The sequence below is a fragment of the Cenococcum geophilum genome, assembly GCF_001692895.1.
Source record: "Cenococcum geophilum 1.58 unplaced genomic scaffold K441scaffold_52, whole genome shotgun sequence".
In the NCBI taxonomy this organism is placed as follows: domain Eukaryota; kingdom Fungi; phylum Ascomycota; class Dothideomycetes; order Gloniales; family Gloniaceae; genus Cenococcum; species Cenococcum geophilum.
Genome location: NW_027137610.1, coordinates 304,982 through 326,038, shown reverse-complemented (window position 1 = coordinate 326,038; position 21,057 = coordinate 304,982). Strand labels below are relative to the sequence as shown.

General features: G+C 46.0%; 7 protein-coding genes and 1 non-coding gene across 8 annotated transcripts; 4 read left to right on the top strand and 4 right to left on the bottom strand.

The window, feature by feature from the left end:
* Positions 1-45: 45 nt before the first annotated feature.
* K441DRAFT_734353 (uncharacterized protein) lies at positions 46-1,418 on the bottom strand. The gene is made up of 2 exons (XM_067654275.1): positions 825-1,418; positions 46-741 (listed from the first exon to the last, which is right to left on the bottom strand). The coding sequence occupies exons 1-2, from the start codon at positions 1,031-1,033 to the stop codon at positions 420-422; spliced, it is 531 nt and encodes a 176-aa protein (XP_067499393.1). The 5' UTR covers positions 1,034-1,418; the 3' UTR covers positions 46-419.
* Positions 1,419-6,926: 5,508 nt separating this feature from the next.
* K441DRAFT_699516 (uncharacterized protein) lies at positions 6,927-8,927 on the top strand (the record flags this gene model as incomplete). The annotated part of the gene is made up of 3 exons (XM_067653165.1): positions 6,927-6,932; positions 6,962-7,024; positions 7,149-8,927. The coding sequence occupies 3 exons, from the start codon at positions 6,927-6,929 to the stop codon at positions 8,877-8,879; spliced, it is 1,800 nt and encodes a 599-aa protein (XP_067499392.1). The 3' UTR covers positions 8,880-8,927.
* A 466-nt stretch (positions 8,928-9,393) lies between these two features.
* Positions 9,394-9,481, bottom strand: K441DRAFT_t28. Its single transcript has one exon. It is a non-coding gene; the product is annotated as a tRNA-Val (tRNA).
* Positions 9,482-9,583: 102 nt separating this feature from the next.
* Positions 9,584-10,910, bottom strand: K441DRAFT_667012 (UPF0103-domain-containing protein). Its single transcript, XM_067649750.1, has 4 exons — positions 10,704-10,910; positions 10,579-10,647; positions 10,292-10,516; positions 9,584-10,224 (listed from the first exon to the last, which is right to left on the bottom strand). The coding sequence occupies exons 1-4, from the start codon at positions 10,883-10,885 to the stop codon at positions 9,702-9,704; spliced, it is 999 nt and encodes a 332-aa protein (XP_067499391.1). The 5' UTR covers positions 10,886-10,910; the 3' UTR covers positions 9,584-9,701.
* Positions 10,911-11,383: 473 nt separating this feature from the next.
* On the top strand, positions 11,384-12,551 carry K441DRAFT_618783 (uncharacterized protein). Its single transcript, XM_067645843.1, has 2 exons — positions 11,384-11,760; positions 11,815-12,551. The coding sequence occupies exons 1-2, from the start codon at positions 11,499-11,501 to the stop codon at positions 12,210-12,212; spliced, it is 660 nt and encodes a 219-aa protein (XP_067499390.1). The 5' UTR covers positions 11,384-11,498; the 3' UTR covers positions 12,213-12,551.
* Positions 12,552-14,003: 1,452 nt separating this feature from the next.
* On the bottom strand, positions 14,004-16,133 carry K441DRAFT_667009 (FAD/NAD(P)-binding domain-containing protein). Its single transcript, XM_067649749.1, has 5 exons — positions 15,957-16,133; positions 15,902-15,907; positions 15,716-15,835; positions 15,359-15,573; positions 14,004-15,308 (listed from the first exon to the last, which is right to left on the bottom strand). Exons 3-5 carry the CDS (start codon positions 15,831-15,833, stop codon positions 14,100-14,102), a joined length of 1,542 nt encoding a protein of 513 aa, XP_067499389.1. The 5' UTR covers positions 15,834-15,835; positions 15,902-15,907; positions 15,957-16,133; the 3' UTR covers positions 14,004-14,099.
* A 780-nt stretch (positions 16,134-16,913) lies between these two features.
* On the top strand, positions 16,914-18,170 carry K441DRAFT_582115 (uncharacterized protein; the record flags this gene model as incomplete). The annotated part of the gene is made up of 2 exons (XM_067644444.1): positions 16,914-17,129; positions 17,352-18,170. Coding segments are annotated over 2 exons (1,035 nt in total), but the record flags the coding sequence as incomplete, so codon positions are not given.
* A 1,049-nt stretch (positions 18,171-19,219) lies between these two features.
* Positions 19,220-21,051, top strand: K441DRAFT_667007 (putative methionine aminopeptidase, type I). Its single transcript, XM_067649748.1, has 5 exons — positions 19,220-19,646; positions 19,704-19,734; positions 19,789-20,105; positions 20,175-20,721; positions 20,780-21,051. The coding sequence occupies exons 1-5, from the start codon at positions 19,506-19,508 to the stop codon at positions 20,950-20,952; spliced, it is 1,209 nt and encodes a 402-aa protein (XP_067499387.1). The 5' UTR covers positions 19,220-19,505; the 3' UTR covers positions 20,953-21,051.
* Positions 21,052-21,057: the final 6 nt, after the last annotated feature.

Genomic DNA, 21,057 nt, shown 5'->3' with positions numbered 1-21,057 from the left:
TTATTAGAGATTAGGTAGCAAGAAACCTGCCTACTCTTGATCACGGCTGTTGACTGTTTTATACCAAATTCAGGGCCCGATTTCAATGGGACCATAAGTGGGGACTAAGGGGTTCGGGGGAACAAATAGCAAATCGTAACATTTCATTGAAGGATTAACCCGACTCTTTCAAAAGTAACGAAATAGCCACACTCCAAACCACAGTAACAGTTGAGGATATCTGGCTCAACGACCGCTCTGCTGCGCCTGTGAAAGTTTGAGACGCCGGGGTGATGACCTGATAATATCGGGGTAAAAGCGAGATTGAGATCGTAGAAGAAAGGTAAGGGGGTTGAAATGCGGGGAATGGACTACCTTGTCAATTATATGTGCGACACCGTTCGAGATAACGAGATCCCCAGCCACAACCTTTGCGTCATCTATAAAATAATCCTCTCCCTGAATGTGCACATAACTGTCATGCCGGAATGTGTGGTCAAAATAGCACCATCATTGAGTGAGGGGAGATATCCTAAAAAGCCCGTGATAATGTGGTTCGACAACGTTTCGGTAAGGGACGAGATGTTAGGGGATAGACCAGCGGCGGCGTAGGCGGCGTTTGAGGGAACAAATACAGTGACACCCGCAGCGGAATGGTTCGAGACGATGGAAGTGAGGTTCGTGGCCTGGATGCCAGCAGCAAAGCCGGTGAGATTTTTTGCAGCAAGGGTGCTAGTGAGGGACTGGAGAATGGTGAAGAATCTTTTGTCATATTTTGAGGTTAGCTGTTGTACTCTTCGGGAACAAAAATAGAAGGGCGGTGGGGTGGGGTTAGTTTGCTGTACCCATCAATCGTCTGGATCCTTCCCCCATCATAAACCGTATCACCTTTCAAGACTGTCACATTATTCCCCAACCCCGAAAATAGCCGGATGCCCGTCGTCCCCGTCCCTTCTAACATCTTTGCGGTGTTATTGTGCGCCACAACCGGTTGGTTCCTCCCACCATCGGCTGGTAGTTTGGTAGGCACATTATCCCCATGGGGCACACCCATGGCGGCTAGGTTAGTTTCTGTATCTCTGCATTGCTGCAGGGTTCCATTCTGCTGATCTGCCTATGTAAAAGCGAGCGGCGGAAGTAGGTCTTATTGCCGTTCTCAAAGGCACCGTCGATGGGCGCGAAGATGGTCTTAACGGGGGCATTGGTGAAGATGGCAGCAAGGTCGGGATCAGATTGGATCCATTGGGCAAATTTGATGGCATTGGCGTTGTGGAGGCCTTCGAATAGGCTGACAGCTTGAACTACGGCGAAGGTGACGGAAAAGAAAGCAAGCCAAAGTGAAAGGAGCATCTTATGATATTAGGCAATGCGAGAGGAGACCAGCGACAATGTAAACGGAAACGAGCGAGGCAGAAGCACGAGCATGTAGTTGATATAGATTAACAAACGGGTGGAAGGCCGGTATTAACTCTTCTATTTTTCTCTCCGTCTACAACAAAGTAGTTCAGCCCAACTAGAGATAGACAGCTTAGACACTCGGCCCGGATGGACCGTAGCGTAGATATGACAGAGGAAAGGCGGCTCTAAGCGGTAATACAGTTACAGCCAATCTCGCCCAGGATGCCTCACTGAAGACCGACGATATGGCTGGAAAGGGTTGAGAGGGTGGGAACGGGCACGGATGCATAGGGCGAGTCATGGGGAGCGAGTGACGGGAGCGAGTGACACGGAATTTTGACTGTGCTAACAGCGTCAAAGCGCTGCAGCATCAAAGCTTTTCCAGTATCAAGGCTTTGGCAGCTGCATCACATCGAGATGACGCAGGTTACGGTGCAGGCGGGTTGACGAGATAAAAGCCGACAGGTTGGCGGGTCGACGGACCGGCAAGTTGGCAAGTTGGCAAGCTGGCACGCATCTGGATAATCTTGCATCTTGATATACTGTGGCCGTCTCTATCTCATGTACCGTGAAATAAGTACCAAATGATTGGCTTTGGCAGGAGGGAATTTCATGCAGATGTTGAGATATTCAGGTATCGGAGGTCTCCTAAGGTCCGCGACATATCGTCTAAATATCACCCCCCCCCTTTGGTAGTGGCCCCTACTTTTTAGACGCGTTTTTAAGGCTTAGGTTAGTACTAGGTTAGTATAGAGGGCCTTAGCGCGCCTTTGACCTCACTATTGCCTTAACAATCCATTTTCCAACCCTCTTCTATCCTTATGCCCGCGCTAGCTTACGCGGGGCTTCTAATTTTATATAGAAAGGCCTACTGTAATTATAATTGTATAATATAAAGCCCTCTTCTCCTTCTTCTCCTTTAATATTTACGCGTTTAGTGGCTTTATTTACCTACGCCGCGCTTACGCGTCTCCCCCTTACCTCTTACGGATATAGAGTCTTTTAAGAATCTCCTTACCCTATAGTCCACTTTATAGTCAATAGAAGCCCCCCTAGCCTCCTCCCCCTATAGCCTCTAGAGCGAATTTAAGGCCTAGACAGCACGGCTATATAATATTTATAAGGCCTAGCGCTTAAAGAATACTAAAAGGCAATACGGACGGCGCCTAGGTAACAAAAGATAAGCTTTACCTATTTTTAGAGCAGTAAGTCATTAACCAAGAATTATAGGCTGCTAGCTATTAAAAATAGAAGTTAAAACGGAAAGAGATATAGAAAGATAGCGAGCGGGTAAAGAAAAGGTAGAAAACAGTTAAGCGGGTAGGGCAGCTAGGGGGGAAGGCAGCCGTAGGGGCAGCTATAGGGGCAGCCGCAAGCATAGGGGAGGAAGCTGTAAAGGAGGAAGGGGAGATATAGGATAAGGAGGCCTTAGACGCCCTATTTAACGAGATAGTCTAATACTTAGTTATAAATAGCTATATCTTTACTATTACCGAGCTTTATATATAGTAGTTAGAAGGTAAGACCTTACAGCCGCTATAGGGGGTAAAGCTCTTAGTAGTACTAGATAGCGTCCGCCGTAATAAGGACTAGATTTAATGCGTTAACTTTATTAATTAAGGCCTATTTATAATTACTAGCGGCTATAATATTAAAGGGCTTAAAAAGGCGATTACTTAGTACTAGGAGACGGGCTCTAAGATACTAGGTTTAGTTAAGTCTTACCTTTAAACTATAGCTAAGTATTTATTAGGTTTATATATACCCTATCTAGTCTATATAGCTACCGTTTTCTAACCCGTTCCTTAGGCCATACTACTATTACCTATAGTAAAAGTAGACGAGATATTTAGCTTACTAATCTTATTCTTATTAAACTAAAGAATAAAGGGCCTAAACTAGACGAGTTAGCGCTATATATAATTATGTTAATAATATAAGGGAAGTAGAATTAGTACGGTAAGGTTAAGTATATAGGCTATATACAGAACGCTAACCCTATTCTCTACCCCCTCTCTATAGTAGCCTTCTACTTCTTTAACCGCTAGGGTAAAGATAGCGCTAAAAGCTTCCCATCCTTTTAGCAGCCGAAGGACTACTATAACCTATACGTCTTCCCTAATAGTATTAAAGTACCGTAATAGCCGCTAAGCTATTATACGCAGTTTAAATAGAATAAAAAGATGTTCTAGGGGGTAGGAATTTACTTAAAGGAGAAGACCTATAGCGCCTGTAAGCAGAGCGTCCGATATACCAAGCTTAGCGGCGTTAAGGAGACCTAAATTAGACGGGCCGGACGCTAGAATATAGATGCGATAATAGGAGCCTACCTTAGCTACCTACCCCATGCATTTATATAGTCAATTACCGGCTTCCCAAAGAAAGAAAAGGGCTACTTTCTCCCTCGCGTACGGGAGGTGCTGGAGGAGGCCCTCTATTTAAAGATATGGCCTAAGACTAATATCTAGCTAAAACGTATAGAGGCCTACTACCTAGATAGGGCTAATAATAAGGTTGTACGGCTTAACCTTACGGGCTTAGGATTTCTACGCCTCCTCTACGCGCTTAGGGTAATCCTATTATAGAACTTAGTAATCCTACGCAAGTAGTTCCCGCTCTACCCCCTATAGAAGGACCCCCTTTTTAGCTACAAGGAATACCGGAGGTTCGCCATATAGGTAGAAAGTTCGCTAGCTAACGTAGTTACGCTAAATAAGCTAATAATGCGGAAATACTGGCCCGCCTATAAGGCCGTAGCTAAGCTAAGATATAAGGCCGCGATCTCTAAGGTAAAGGGGGTTTAATTACGCGTGTAGATAATCTTAGAACGCCTTAGCGAAATAGAAAGGTTATTAGCATTATTCGCACCTATATAGATCTAGTAAGGGAAGATAGGTATCTAGATAAAGCCTATAGAGTCTATATATCTACCTTTAGGCAAGCCCGCGCCGTCTACTATAACGTCTACTATATCCGCGCCGCCTGCTTAGCTGTCTATAATATCTATACTGCCTACTTAGCCGCCGTCTACAATATCCGCACTGTTTACTTAGCCGTCTATAATATCCGCACCGCCCGCTTAGCCGTCTACTATATCCGCATCGCCCCTATTAGCGTAGGCATAAGCTAATACTTAACTATCTCTCCTATTTATCCTTAACCTATAGGCGCCGCTAAGGAAATATAAAATGCTTTAAGGCGGTAATTTAGTTTTCCAGCTCTAGACTAAGTGGACTTTAGGGCTAGCAGGTAGGCCGTTAATTAAAGCTCTTAATCGCTGCTAGGGGGCACGCTAGCAGGTTAATAGTAAGGCTATATTCTATAGCCGTCGCTATAGAATTATTAAGGATATAAGACGGCGCGTAGAAAACGGTACGGCAAGAGATAAGAAATAGGCTATTAACTAGCTAAAACAGCTACAAGGCCGGCATTCTTTAGATTGGCTTTATAAGAATATCTAAGGCAAAGGAGGCTCCCTCTTAAGTAGTAGATAATACCTATTTTACTATAATAACCAAGACGCCTTAATGTAGGACTATACTAGTAACCGAGACGTCTTAATATAGGACTGTACTGCAGTAACTAAGACGCCTTAATATATAACTGCACTGCAGTAACTAAGACGCCTTAATACAAAACTACACTATAGTAACTAAAACGCCTTAATATACGACTGCACTGTATTAACTAAGACGCCTTAATATAGGACTATACTATAGTAACTAAGACGTCTTAATATAGGACTACATTATAGCAACTAAGACGCCTTAATATAGGAATAGAGCCCGTTTAGGTGTTGTAAATTTAGAGTAATATTACGCGACCATCCAGAAGTACCGATCTAACACAAATTATGTACCTTTTCGCCCAAAATCGCGTGCGAAAGTACTCGGGGGCGGTCGCTGCGCGACCTCGTGCGGGGTTCGGGCGCGTTATCAGCAGGGGTAGGCCTAACCTCGTATTAACCCGGGTCGTAACCGCGCCAAATCAGCCCCCCCGATATGTGATAGATATTCGCGGGGTCAGATTGCTGCAATTGGTGGGCTACGTTGGATGTTTCTCTTTCCGTTGTGGGTCACGCGTTGTTCGCTCTCCGCCAACGTCAAGGCAAAGGCGGTAGAAGCAGGTGGGGCTGAAAGCGGAAAGAGGCAGGGTCAAAGTGGAGACGCACTAGAGGGGCAAAGCGGAAGATCTGCACGCCATAAACCTAATCAAGATTTCCGTTCAGCAGAATCTCAGGCATCTCCGCAAATCTAGATGACCGAACTCCCCGGTTCTGCAAGTGAGCCCGTGCGCAATCAACACATCAACCTTAACCAGCCCTTTCGACCCTATCAAGCCAACCCATCAACCCATTATACCCGTCAAGTCTACCACCCATCGGTCCACCAGCCGCGCAAAAGTATTTTGACCTGTTCGAAGGGATTCTCCTTCAGAATCTAGAAGCAAAAACCGGGCCCGTGAGAAATCATTGATATCGCTAGGCTCTTGCCACCTATTGCTTAGTAGCATGATATTTCGTAGACGTCGCGACAAAGTATGAAAATAATATTCCGCATTCTACATCCCTTTTCAGCCCATCCTGCCCTTCTCGGCTATGCAAAATGTAGTTTTACAGCTAACAACTAGGAGTGCATGAAGCCTCTTTTTCCCTGCATAATTGAAAGAGACCAGGCAGTCTGCCATGAAGCTCCATGGGAAACGAGCACACCAAAAGACGGCCAGGCCCCCAACGCCCGAGACACAGAGGAAGGCCTTCCATACCTCCTGCTGCACACAGCGAAAATGTGATATGCAGGTTGCTGTCCACGTATCGCTGCTCAGGAGCTCATGCAACGTACAACATGCAACATTTCACAATGGGAGTCGGGCCTTATTCATCGAGGACCAACAAAATAGAACTGCAGCTGAGTGCATGTTACGTGGTAAGGCAAAGCAAAGCTTAGACTTTCGGCATATTTACCACATTTGCTGCTTTTGTTGCTTTTGACGTCTTTTTCCGTCGAGCTGCACAGTGAAGTTGTCACAAGCCCTTGATTCTCATCCGCAGCTCACTGGGCAGCCGCTGCTCTCATCCCTAAATAACAAATAGGGGAAGAAATAAGTGTGAGCTGTCACACGTTGCGAATGCTTATGGCAAATGGCTGCCAATGATCGTAAACACCTGAACTCCTCGGCTTTAGTCAGTGCCTATTTGCTCGTCATCTTATCGGCATCCATCAGTGATTGATGAAAGGGATGCAGTGTAATCATAATTTTTAATCAAATCAGCAAGCTTCTTTTCTAAGAACAGAGGTAGGTACCAATTTCAGGCCTCCCTCATACCTCATCAGTAGATTACTGGTCTTGCAAATGCTCGCGTCTGGTACGTGTCCGGAAGACCCTGCCGACCGCATCGGACGTTATCGCGATTATTTAAACTCACTTCGCAGTGCAGTTACGCTTAAGCTCACTCACTGCAGCAAACGATACGCATACTGCTCGCTGCAACCCCCATTCATCTTCACCATAATACATTTGCCTGCATTAAGACTCCAAGTATCACTAACATGAATGTAAGTCAAGATGGAATATTGGTGATTAGACAAAATCGAAAGCCAGGCCATGGATCTCAAATAAACACCACATGCTGACAGACAGTCTGAAAGTACATGCCTAACTTGAGGGTGCTATGGTTTCCAGCGCTACTTTTGATCTCCGAGCACGCAGCTGCCACAACCACGCCGAGCGGAAATGACTGCTAGCCGGCCGTCACTACTGAAGTTTTCGAGCCCGGCTGGGTACCAGGGCCCCATAATCGCGGCACTCTCGGACTCATCTTCAGCTGCGTCATAACACTCTCCCTATGCATCTGGACGACAGTACACGTCAACATCGAGCCTGAAAACGAGATCAACAAGACCTTAGACCGTGTTTTGAAAGCAATCTTTGGATCCGAAGTAGAAGAACCCTGGGTTAATGAGAAGCTTGAGGCATTTCTGGCCCGTAAAACAGTCCGAAAAATTGGTTGGAGTTGCATCATCCTCATCGCACCAGAAGGGATGATGGCTATCGCGGCGTACGAGAGGAAGGCTGCTTACATCCTCCGTGACAAGATCAATAAAACCATCGAAAGAGTCTACCCGAGCAACCAGGCATGCGAGCATAAGTGCTTAGTAAAAGTCTACCACGACTTACGCCCACATGCCTGCAACTCAAAATTGCCGGGCAACTCGGAAATAAAGGGATGGGATATCTCGCTGGCATATTACGCTGTCATGGGGGGGTTTGTCATTCCGGAAGCCGTCTATGATACCGCGAAGTCCGAGGAACTCGTCCATGATACCGCGAAGAGGCGAAACAAAAAACTAACCTTGACACCTCACGGAGTCTGGGAAGTGGCGCAATGGGAATCGGAGGATGGAAAGGGACTTAAGCTGCTGTCCACAATCACCGCCGAAGAAGTGCGCGATAAAGGCAACGCCACCACCCTCACTAAAGGTATCGTCATCTCGCAAGTTCTCTGGATTATTGTTCAGGTCATTGGTCGCACCGCTGCTCGTTATCCAGTAACACTGCTGGAGCTCCATACCGTCTTACACACGTTCTGCGCCGTGTCCATGTATATTATATGGTGGTATAAACCCCTTGACATCGAAACCTCGACGACCATCCCTCTCAATTATGAGAGAGACAAGGGATTGGTTTCTTGTTTGGTGAGAGGAACAACCACCCTCGACCCGACTGATCCATTGACGGTTTTCGAAAACCCACCGGGGGGCAAAACTACTAAATCGACCTCCGACCAAAGTCCGTCCACCCACCACGCTGACCCCAAATCTCCGGATATCGAGAAGGCTTCACCTCCAACTGTGGGTGAAGTTATTACTTCTGGCCAAGATTCAATGGCCAGCCGCGCATACCCCACCTCTCTAGACATCGAGAAGGCTTCATCCCCAACTGTTAACGAGGCAAATACCTCCAGCCAAGATCGACCCACCAGCCGTGCTTATCTAACCTCCCGCTCAGGGCTCGGGAAACTCATGTATCAGAGCCTCTTCAACCTCCACGGGAGAAGCCAAGAAGGATATTACTTCGAGGTTATTGACGACGCTTACAAGCGTCTCTCTGACGCACGAGGAAACCTATGGGCTCAAGCCTTAATCATCTCCTTCATTGGGTTGACCTTTGGAGGTGTCCATCTTGCAGCTTGGAACAACAGTTTCCCAAGCTATGCGGAACAGTTGCTCTGGAAGATTAGCGCCGCCATCACCGCTGCGACGTGGTGCTCATTCACTTTATCCTTATCCTTATACCCATCCCTGAAGTGGCTGGAGAAGCACAATCCGGTTTTTGAAACTCTCATTCAATGGACATTCAGGGTTAGCTTTGGGGTCGGGCTCATTCCAGTTCTTTTTGCTAGGCTTTATTTACTGGCTGAGTCGTTTGCTTCAATTCGTAGGGTTCCGCTAGGTTCCTACGAGATTCCGGGGTGGTCAAACGCGTGGCCTCATGCTTCATAAAATAGATTGGCCCAGTACGTCAGTACGGAATTCGAACTTGGACTCGACCCACATTATCTTAGCTAACTGCAATTGATTAATTATGCTGATCATATATTTCTTAAGTTTCTGATATGATCTTACCTAGCTGCTGTAATAAGAACACCTTCGAGATAGGAAAGTCGGACAAGTCGATATGTTTCGGTGGCCGATTTACCTTAAATCCGTATTTCTCGACTTTGATACTGCAGTTTTCTTATCTTCTACAAATTTTTCAATAAGACGTCCTATACAAAAGAAGTTACAACGTAAACCTATCTTTAATAACCACGTCTTATATAGATGATATATATAAAATTTATAAAGAATCTTCTTAAGAAAATCTTTTATATATAAATTATTAAGCCACCTGCTGGTCTTCGGATTCAGCAGAGCCGACGCGGAGACGTCGCACAGCGTGTGGACACCTTCATAACCCCATCCTACGTTTCCCTAACCAAAAAAGAAAGGGACCAACAGGCAAAAAACGAACCGCTACAGAGTGCGAGGATCGAACTCGCGACCCTTCGCGCCACATAAATGTTTATGTAAGGCGAATATCATAACCACTAGACTAACTCTGCTTTGGTTAGAAATAATTTGGAATTGAAAATTAATCATTACTTATAGCACCGCCACATGAGTGGGGTCAGGAATAAACGTAAGCTCATCGAAAGCAGCTCCAACCCAGGGTATTGAATATCTCTCTTATGTAAAATATTGTAATATTTTCAGGTTCCTAGGTGTAGTCGTCTAGCTGTATTGGTTTCATGCCGAAAAAGAAGGAAAATTCTTCCCATCTGCTCAAAAAATTGCAAACGCACTGCAATAGCTGACACTACTATCCCTCGCGCTATCACAGTCACTGCTCCGCTCGTACCTCATGAATTTGAACCTTCCTTTCCCCTTCTCCACTTTATCCTCCTTCTCCAGCGCCTCTATGGCGGCTATAACTACGCCGATAGGGTGGCGCCCGCACACTGTATTCCCAGTTTCATCTAAAATATCCAAGAAACTCTTATGCGAGCCTGTTTCGATCGCATCCATGCACAGGCCGTCTACACGTGCGATACTCTCGTAGATAGGAGGCTGGGTGGGCGCTCGGTCTGACGAGTGGAGGGAGTACGCGGAGCCGGAGTTCGGCTGGTAGTACGTGTATCTGAAGCGGGAGCCCCAGTGGCAGAAGTCAGAGCTTATGATGAAGACGGAGGTGGGATCGGCGAGGTAGGGTGCGAGGATTTGGCCGAAACGGCGCTCGGTGGTTGCGTTAGTCGCACCAATCATTATGGGGATGAGGGGAGGGAAAGACGCGGGATCGGAGAATATCCTGAGAGTCGTGAGAAGCTGTCGAGGGGGCGAGGTGAGGTGAGGCGGTGGGAGGAGTAGTAACGAACCTGCTGAGTGCTTTGTAGATGTATGGGAGGTGCATTTCTAGACTGTGCTCGGCTTCATCTATGGACAGGGACATCTTGTCAAAGGAAGCTTTCTGGTGCAGCTCGGCGATAGTCTGCTTGTCGACTTTGAGATTTCCGAGAGGTGTCTCGTATGTGTCACACTGTGTGAGTGCACATCCGGTGAGATAGTGGTGGTGAGAAGGTCCAAGCAGGAAGACGCGTTTACTGCAAATGATTAGAACTCATGTCTCGAGCAGCTGTAGTAGCTGCGGCATAGGTTGGCTTACGCCTTAGACAGGTCCAAAGACTTGTAAGCCCATGCTGCCGCAGGCCCAGAGTAAGAATATCCGGCATGCCTGCTTTGCCATGAGCTCTCCCATTCAGCTCACCGGCAGTGGACAGTGACGCCTACGGTGCAATAATAGCCCTTGCTCCAGAGGAAGGTAGCTGGGCAGGAGCTTGCTTGGAGGATTCCGTGCCGATACACTTGGTAGTGTCTGGAACTTGGTCAAGCCATTGATCTAGTTGAGCAGAGAGCTCCGATTTCCGCGAAGAATACCACGAGCCGGCGTGGCTGGCGTCTCTGCTGGACATTTTTTTTGCAATAACTGTTGCTAACAGTATATGTTGAAGACCTCTAGGAGCTTTCAAACAAACGAGGGGCACGAGAGCGGGGTTCCGAGAGCTGGGCAGGAGGAATGAAGTAATCGCTGGAGGCCCCACAACGATTGAATCGTCGCAAAATACTAGATATATATTTAGATTGCAGACTTGGAGCTACTCTTGGAGCTACTAAAGTACTCCAGAGGTCTATATGGTCAGTAAATGCAGCAAATATCTCGCTACGAAGTAGGCCGACTCTCTCAAGGAAAGAGTGGAAGACATAGAATACTGCTGTATAATATGAGGCATTCATTACGTATTTGAATGTCTAGTATATCTGTTTAAGTGTCGTTCAGTATGCTTCAATGCCCCAAGCATGAGCCGTCTAGTGTTATGCGTGGTAGTGTGCTTCGCGCACGTGCGGCGTTTTCGCGCGTCGCGTTCCAGCCTCCTCATTTCATCATCGCTACTTCTACCACTACTTCTGCTGCTTACCACTTAACCATTGCCCTTCACAATACACATTACTGCCTTCTGCAATACTGTCACATCTATATCTGTACCCTGTCGCATCACCGTATCGATACTTTAAATATTTCTCATCATGGCTCTAAAAAGAAAGAGATCTTGCTCCAATTCATCCCCAGCTTCGACTTCTAGTTTCACAACGTCTACTTCGCGTGGATCGCAAAGCCCAACTCCAGCCCCACGTCTATTTAATGGGGCAATGGATTTAGAGACACCTATTTCATCTATTCCCGTATTATCGTGGAATATGGACATTGGAAAACTCTCGTCTTTGGATTTGAATAGCAGAACGCGTAAAAGGTTCAGAGACAATAGACCAAACGACAACATTATACATGGTAAAGCGTCACGGAAATCTCAGTCGAGAACGTTCGCTAACAATCAACTTCTAGAAACAACAATGGATAAACTGTTTTCTGCTCAACGGCAGTTTCCCCACGCTGCTCCAATCCTATCGCAGTCTCAACCACTGGTGCGAAGTTCCACCCCAACACAAAAGTCAACATTACATTCCTTCTGGTCATTGCCGCGCTCTCGTCCGCAACCCATTTTCACGCATGCGAACTCATCCTCGGTTTCAAACACGCAGCCCCCACGTTGTGATGATTGCGACGGCGCTCTCCAAGGTGATGGCGAAATGGATATCGACTACGGGGACTCAAGTTCCACAGACCAATTCGAATGCCGATCATGTGGTAGAAGTATCTGCGGGACCTGTGCTGTTGTTGGTGACAACCGGAATTGTTTACATTGCGCGACAATGGGTGCAAGCACGCGGCGAGGCTGGTAAATATACGTTTTGGGACAATCAAATAGGAAATGATTGGCGTCAATGTATGCTGGTACTCTTGTGAGTATTATCGGTTGTTCTGGGCCTGACTGGGTTGGATTAGATGATTGGATGCGGCGCAACGTGTGGTCAGGCGTATGTCAAAGTGGTTTTAATTGATACCACTATTCATTTTCAGAATAGGATTCGGGAGTGCAATTTTTTCGGTTTTGTGTAAGTGCGCTGGTAATGCCTTGACCATGAACTTTAGAGCAATATACTGCTGTATGTCAAGTTTAAGCCCTGTGGACTCTCCTTCAGATTGGGGCCACATCGAAATCATGAAAAGCTAAAATGATGAACCTCTTTGCTATTCAACATCAACTTCAAGGTTGTGAGTAATGCATAATTAATCACTTTCGCCCAGCTTCCAGTGGGTTATTTAAATCACTGTAATCGACATTACAGTAAAACCTCTTTAATACGATACCATTTTTGCAGCCGAGCATATCGTAATACCAATGGTATTGTTATACTAAATAGTCACGTGATGCGTTAATAAGCAGGAAAAGGGAGGCCAACCACCCTAAAAGGGTATAAGCTACTGTATGAGCTAAATAGGGCTCTCCCCATACAAAATCTTATCTGGTTACACCGATTTTGGTAGAGCTACCTTAACGATATCGTCAAAAGCCAGATTATCGTAATATTACACCAAAAAAGGTTTGATCAAGGGGTGTAGATCGTAATGTAGAGGATATCGTGATATACCCCATATCGTATTAAGGGGGTTTAACTGTATACTGACCTGATCAAAAAAACCTAGCAAAGCATAATTTATAAGGGCAGTATGATTACTTCGAGAAAGTAATAGATTTTCTATTGTGAGAAAATCTAATGCTAAAGGAGTTATTCCCCTTCCTCGAGCAACCTTTTAAAGCTCGAGGTTAACTGCAATAAAAACTAGGCAAATAATCGAAGCGTGGAAACTACACATGAGCAACTATTAACCTATGGCCCGCATTGAACATCTTGCGATACGCTAGAGTGATTCTCGAAGGTTTCGTGAAAGGTCTAGAACTGATTTAATATTGAAGAGTGAAGCTGAGAAATCACTACTATTTTGAGAACTTCCGCAGGTAAGGAAATAATTACATAGTACAAAGTGTATTGCGTCTCTTTTTACTGCAGGATAGCGTTTGCATCGCAAAGTTCTGCTGAAGGTGAAGATAAATGGTTCAATTCATGGGATTTCCCGAGGCTCTACGAAATGAAATTTATAAGCTAGAGATCAGCCGGTCAAAAAATCAGATGGAAGACATGGCATTGAGTTCGAAATGAAGTTGCAAGAACTCTGTTTTCAAAATCGGACAATTGAAGTAGTCTCTATGAGAAAATAGCAGCTGGAATCTGATCGAGGCAAGTCAGTCGTCTTGACACGACTTTTCGGGAGAATCCGAATGCATTGAATAACGTAGCAAACATAGACGCTTGTACTAAGTCATCTGCGTGGAGGACTTGGATTCTAATTATTCCAAGACCCATTACCACATCTTAAATGTCCGGAGTTGGTATAGGGGGCCATGGAAAACACTTCCGTTCGCGGGTGCTCTGGATACGTGCGGCGTAAAGCTAAGGGCTTTGATTTCGTAGACGCAGCCGCCTGCAGCCACAATATTATCTTTCGCGGTTCCTCCTCTATTTAAAGAAGACTTCCTTCGGTGTTTGTGTCATGCTCTATTACTGTAGCCTATTAGATCCCATAGCATCTGTGATAAAGTCACCATATCAAAGGCGCGGGAGACTTTATTTGGGCGGGCATGTTACTCTAATGTTATTGGCTGATTGTACTAGCAGATGTAAGGTTCGTATTCCAAGACTGCGGTGCCTGATTTGAAATTAATTTGCCTACAGGGCCCATCTACTCTTCAGCTCCGCCAACTTGCTAAAAAGGTGATGGAACCATTGACTTAGAAATTTCCTAGGAGGAAATTTCAAATTGAGTCTTGATAGCCACAAACTCCCCAGACCAAAGGCGGAGACGAGAGAAAGCCCCATAACGCCCAGGAGTATCCTGCCTTGTCTTCTTGCAGCTTTTTCCACTTCAGAATACCTGTTGTTCCCAAAGCTCACGCGAGAATACTGAGTAGCCCAACCTAGGCTAGGTAAGTATGCGTCCAGCTTCTCCTCGGTCCACTTCCGCAGGCGGTACATAGGGGACCGGACATCACTCCTCATCTCCTGATAGTTTCTCAAAGCAAGGTCATTGATTGACACCGCGTCTGGGGTACGCTGCTTCGTATATTCTTCTAAGGCTTTCGCTCGGTTTTCCCGAATAGTGTCTGAGTTCTGAGGACCCACAGAGTATTCGTCAAGGATATCGAACAGAACACGGACATCTTCTAGGCCAGCATTCATGCCTTGGCCATAGAAGGGAACCATTGCATGTGCTGCATCCCCGAGGATCACAGCACTGGACCCGTAATGGTAGGGCGTACATTTGATAGATATCAGAGGTAAGTGAAGGTTTCCGGAATATTGCTTGTGTAGCTCCGCTTCAGATATGATATTTGGAATGACCCCTGGGAAATTTAACTTGAAGAAGTCGGTAAGCGATGATTGGTTTGCGTCGAGTTCCGCAAATCGAGTGTTGGGTAGGAAAAGCGTTGAGGTGAAACTTTTGTCAAGACTTGGGATTGCGATGAACATGAACTCTTCACCGGACCAGATGTGGAGATAATTTGGAGGCAGCATAAAATCATTGTCCTTCGTTGGGGAAATGTGAAACTCGCACCATAGGGCATCGATATACTCCTGTTGGTATGACATCCTTGTGTATTTCATCAGATGGTACCGCACTGCGGAATGTGCCCCGTCGGCGCCAATCATGAAGTCGAACTTTACTTCGATTTCTGTCCCCCGTTTGTCGGCTGGCTGCTGCGTTGGTTTCTGAGCGATATCGGAACGCAGAATCCCTTGCCGTTCGAACCATGCAAGGTTTTTTCTGAAATCGGCTCCGGTAAGCTTGTGATTGAAAAAGAACTTGACATTTGGCATTTTTTCTAGCTCGTCTAAAAGGCTTTTGTTTAGGCCTGCTCTATCAACAGCGCGAACAAACTACAGCAATCAGCGACCAGGGCTTCAGATGGCGATGAAGCCTGACTCACCCGTCCATGCACATCATACAACTGAGGCTCCTGAAAAAGATTGCCGTGTTTCTGGCCATGAATCATGCGACCATGCATAGGGATAGTTTCGTTGAGCACGGACTCCAGAAGTCCAGGGCAATCGGCCTTCTTCATTGAATTAATTCCTCTCTCTGATAAAGCAAGATTGATAGACTTGGTGAAGTTAAGCGGCGTAGTAGAGGGATCACGGAGATCTCCTAAGCGTTAGCCTATTTTGCTCACACTAAATCCCCAAAGGCTGTTTCTATGGCTTTAAGGAGATGAGTGCGTTATTGGGTTTTGTGACAAATAATTGAAAACTGAAGCACAGAAACCAGGAATGAAATTTAGACCCACCCCCTCTTAACTCGTATAATTCAACATCGTCACCTCTCTTCGCAGCATAGAGAGCAGCTAATGACCCCACTGGCCCAGCACCGACCACTACAGTCTTCTGCTTCTTTGAAGTAGCCATGTCTGAGGTGTATTTAGTTGGTTATGGAACTATCGTGCGGATACGGCGGAATGGAACACTATACGGACATCATGCTATGCGTACTCTTAGAAGGCTATTTGACTAAAAAGAGGGTCCCCATACCTTTATATTACAATTTATAGTGGTCCGCGGCCGGCTAATTACCTCTTTAACTTCTCATGGAGCGCGTGAGATCCTCGAGGCACACCGCTTGAGGCTTACTTAAACATACAAATACAATAATCAAACAGGTTCAGATCAAGACTTTCTCGCAGATACTTGACGGCTGCTGAGTTGGTATGTTGACGGATAAGATAGATGACACTACCGTGACTCGCGACAGATAACGTCTTTAGCCACCCGCCCAAGCGAGCCACCTAAAATTACACCGAGATCAGCTAACTTTATATATTAATAACTCTACCACTACTTAATATATAAATGTGAAAATTTAAAAATCAATACTCATACATTTATGCTACTAATACAATAAGCTTTTATTATTTCTACTAAAGTTATACTTTTACAATTAAAAATTTTCTATATTTTAAATGAAAAGTTAATTAAATAATTAGGTTTTTAATATTAAAAATTTATAAATTATTAATTTAAATACTTAAATTTATTAGTACATCCCTTCCCCTGGTAGCGTCCTACTATGTAGTGATCTATACACTGGCAAAATGATAATTTGGCGTCTCAACTTGATCTGATTGGTTCTATTGGCTTTGTTCTTATCGATAACCGTAGGATGAATTTTACCAGACTAAGGGATAAAGTATAATTTTAGGTGGCTCGCTTTGGTGGCTGCTAAGACGTAAATCGCCAACAAATTGCCTAAACTTTACAGCTTTGTTTGCCTATATTATTCCGGTTGAAAAACTCGGGTATAATAAAATCCGAGACTGTGTTATGGTAGTGTGCTTACGGAGGTCGGTAACCAAAGTTTTTGCACCTTCCTAATTAGGAAGTTTGGCTCACCGCCCGCTGACCGCTGGCGGCAGAATACTTCTGCAGCCTCTCTGCCACTCTAAAATTGCTGGTAAGGACTCTCTAAGCTTGAATCTTACTGTACCAACTATGGTTTTCCATCAGCTCGCGACTAGGGCTCAGGCCCTGGCCATGAAAGCTATGGGAGCCACCCTCGAGCACATCCAGAGCGTTACCTTGATTAAACAACGCGCCCTCCAGTATTTGTTTACAAAAGCTATTAATCGTGGCTGGAATCCTACTACAAATCCTCTTATTATTGATGGCTATATTGTCGACGGCCCACGTCCTGGTAGAAAGCCTAAAGTTACCCGCGAGTTCGAACAACGAATCCTTAAGAAAGTCACCTCCGATCGATATGGGCGAGAGAAGTCCTGCGCTTATATCGCTGCCGAATGCGGCTACTCTACCCAAACTGTTTGGCGAGTTCTGCGACGTCATGGATACCGAAAAACAAAGCCTACAAAGAAGCCTTGTCTTACAAAAGCTATGAAGGAAGCTCGCTATCAGTTTGCCCTGCGATATAAGGATTGGACGATTAAGGATTGGAAGAACGTTATATGGAGCGACGAGACGGGCGTTGTTCTACACCATAGAAGAGGCGGCTATAAACTCTGGCGCTTGGCTCAGGAAAAGGTCAATAAGTCAGCTATTCGTCCTCGATTTAAGAGGGCTAATAAATTTATATTTTGGGGCGCCTTTTCGTATAATCGGAAGTCGCCATGCCTGATCTGGAAGCCCGAGACTGCAGAGGAGAAGAAGGCGTCAAAGCTGGAGCTTCAAAAGATCAACGAGGCGATAGAGCCAGAGCTTCGTCAGGCGTGGGAGCTCACCACTGGTTTAAGACGACTGGGCCTCCGCAATAAGCCGGGTAGGAAACCTCAGTTTCAAATGAGTAAGGAAAACGGCGCTATCAAACGTACAGCTAAGAAAGGTGGTATTGATTGGTATCGCTACCTTACTAAGTGCCTCCTTCCAGTCCTTATTCCCTTCGCAATTAAGTGCCAGATTGATCGCCCAGATACGATTATCCAAGAGGATAAAGCTCCCGCTCATTCATCAAAGCACCAGCAGATCTACTTCGACGCAGCAGGCCTCCAGCGTCTGCTTTGGCCAGGCAATTCACCCGATCTAAATATGATTGAGCCATGCTGGTACTACCTCAAACGAGTTACTATAAAGAAGGGTGTACTGAAGAATCGAGCAGAAGCTGAGCGAGTTTGGCAGAAGGCATGGGACGAGCTTGAACAGTGGCGGATTCAAGCTTGGATAGAGCGAATTCCACGTCATATTCAAGAGGTTATTCGCTGCGGAGGAGGCAACGAATATCGCGAGGGTGCTGCTGATGATGCAAGAGATTGGAAGGCGCTTAAACAGATGGATCGATATCGCAGCCAAGTGATTGATTATATGCGACAGCAGGTGCTTTTAAGCCTTAATCGTGTTGATCCGAATGAGCCTCCACTTAGGAAGCCTCAGCCACCAGAGCTTCCGCAGCGTATGCAAATGGGACCTCATCTACCGAACGCCTTAATGGATATCGAGCCTCTACACCAAATTCACACCCCAAAGCTTCGCCGCCGCCAACGGGCCATATGGGCACCTAACCAGCCTCGCCCTCAGCCAACAGCTATCTCTAAGCCTCCTCCATTTAAGCCTCCTCCATTTAAGCCTCTACCACCTATTAAGCCTCCTCCACCGCAGCCTCGATCAATTCAGAACCGACCGGATACAAAGGGCAGAAACTCAAAGAAGGCAGCGTTCAAAGTCAGCTTTATAGAGCCTCAAGTTCAGCAGCAGCCGGAGCGGCAGCAGGAGGAAGTTCAACACCACAAGGTAGATACCAGGTGGAATACAATTAATCAGCCGACGAGGAAGTGGGTAAGGAAGAAGGGCTCTTCTGCTGCCTCTAATGAGACTGTAGATAAGAGCAGAAGCTCTACTGGCAGGTCAATTGACGTTGGATTAAGCTCTATTGACGTAGATTTAAGCTTTGCGGAGCCTCCTGCAGAGCCTCCGCCAGAGCCTCTACACCAAAGCTCTATACAGAAGATCTCGAAGAAGGCAGAAAGACGGCAGCGAATTGAGCATGCAGAGGACTCTGCTCAACCAGTGGGGGACGTTTCTAAGCCTCCGCAGAGCCGAAAGCTACGCCTGCGCAAAGCTGAACACCTTCTAAATAGTTAGCTTATTGATCAGTCAATCAAATCTATATATATTGCCTTTCGTTCGAAGCTTTAAGTACAATTTTGATGCGGCTAGGGTTGAACTTCATGTTCTGCCGGTAGGCGGTGAGCCAAACTTCCTAATTAGGAAGGTGCAAAAACTTTGGTTACCGACCTCCGTATGATATTGTATATTCTTCTTAGTTGTTGCATAGCACGCGGGGCTAAGATGCAAGTACTGCCTCTTCCGCCGCCACATTGCTAAGCGGATGGTCCAAGCGTCAGTCGCAGATCGCCTCAACTCCGCTTGAATTGTTCGGCGTTCCACAGCGTCAGAGCGCGGAAATAGAGTGAATTTCCTTGGGGCATCCTTTACTTTAAATTCCGCTGAGCACTCTCTTACGGGCTCCAGGAATACTTCCTCTTCATCATAGATTGCCTTAAAAATTTTCAGCTGCCTTTTCTAGCCCCGCAACGAGCTTGATATTACCACTAACGAAGGTGCACGACACGCGCCATGGCTGCAGACACTCCCGTTACGCGTAAATGCCTAAGCAAAGATTGCGAGAATGACGCTAGTGCCTTGCAATGTCCTACTTGCCAAAAGATTGGGAAAGAGAGCTACTTCTGCTCGCAGGACTGCTTCAAACGCAACTGGGTATTTAGTAAGGAGGGCCTCGTGAAGAAGACTGAGGATTACTGACTGAGCCTATAGAGCGAACATAAAGCAATACACAAAGCACAAAGTAATCCTCTCCGTAATATTATTCCACCAAAAGTTGTCTCTAAACCCGACCCAGCAACCGGCCACTTTAATCCCTTCCCTACCTTTCCATTTACAGGCAGTTTAAGACCTGTATACCCTCTTTCGCCTCGAAGACAAGTGCCAGCGAGTATCCAGCACCCTGATTATGCCAAAGATGGGATACCGCGCTCCGAACAAGTATTTGTTGGCAGAAATAAAATTAGAATATTGGATGAGAAGGAGCAGGAAGGTATGCGGAAAGTTTGCAGGTTAGCCAGAGAAGTCTTAGATATCGCCGCGAGGGAAGTAAGACCAGGTATTACGACGGATTACTTGGATGAGATAGTTCACAAGGCTTGCTTGGAACGAGATGTAAGTGCTGCTTTACTCTGTCCATTTCGCTGTACATTTTTTGCGGCTGATAATACTCACGGCTCACAGTCATATCCTTCACCCCTCAATTATTGCCACTTCCCCAAATCCTTATGTACCTCACCTAACGAAATCATCTGCCACGGCATACCGGATCAGCGAATCCTCGTGGATGGTGATATTCTGAATATTGATGTTACGCTATATCACGGAGGCTTCCACGGAGACTTAAATGAGACGTACTATGTTGGATCCAAAGCTGAGGCTGATTCCGACTCTGTAAGGGTCGTAGAGACTGCAAGAGAGTGTCTTGATGAGTCCATTAAGATTGTCAAGCCAGGAATGCTCTTCCGAGATCCAGGGACTGTCATAGAAAAGCACGCAAAGTCCCGCAACTGCAGTGTTATCAAGACATATTGTGGTCATGGAATAAACCAATTGTTCCATTGCGCACCAAATGTCCCTCACTACGCAAAGAACAAGGCCGTTGGACAAGCGAAGCCAGGCATGTGCTTTACTATCGAACCTATGATTAGCTTGGGTACACATAAGGACAAGACTTGGCCAGATGATTGGACAAGTGCTACCCAGGATGGATCCCGCACAGCTCAGTTTGGTATGTTGACATCCATCTAACCTTGGAGCCTCTTTACTTTGCTAATGGTCTATTCTAGAACATACTCTTCTGGTTACGGAGAATGGCGTTGAGATTTTGACAGCAAGGCTGCCGGACTCGCCCGGCGGCCCTATTCCGATGCCTAACACTACGAACGGTGATGCTTCCAAAGAGCCATTAGCTTCGAGTACTGCTGCCTCAGTTTCTTTACTTTCCGAGAAATTTGGTTAAGTCTTTCTACGGCCTTTGCGCTGTATATGCATCTTGGACATAGCGCAGCTATAACTGCAGCTAGATATCTAACTCTTGCTTATTTGAATTGATTTGGCTATGAAA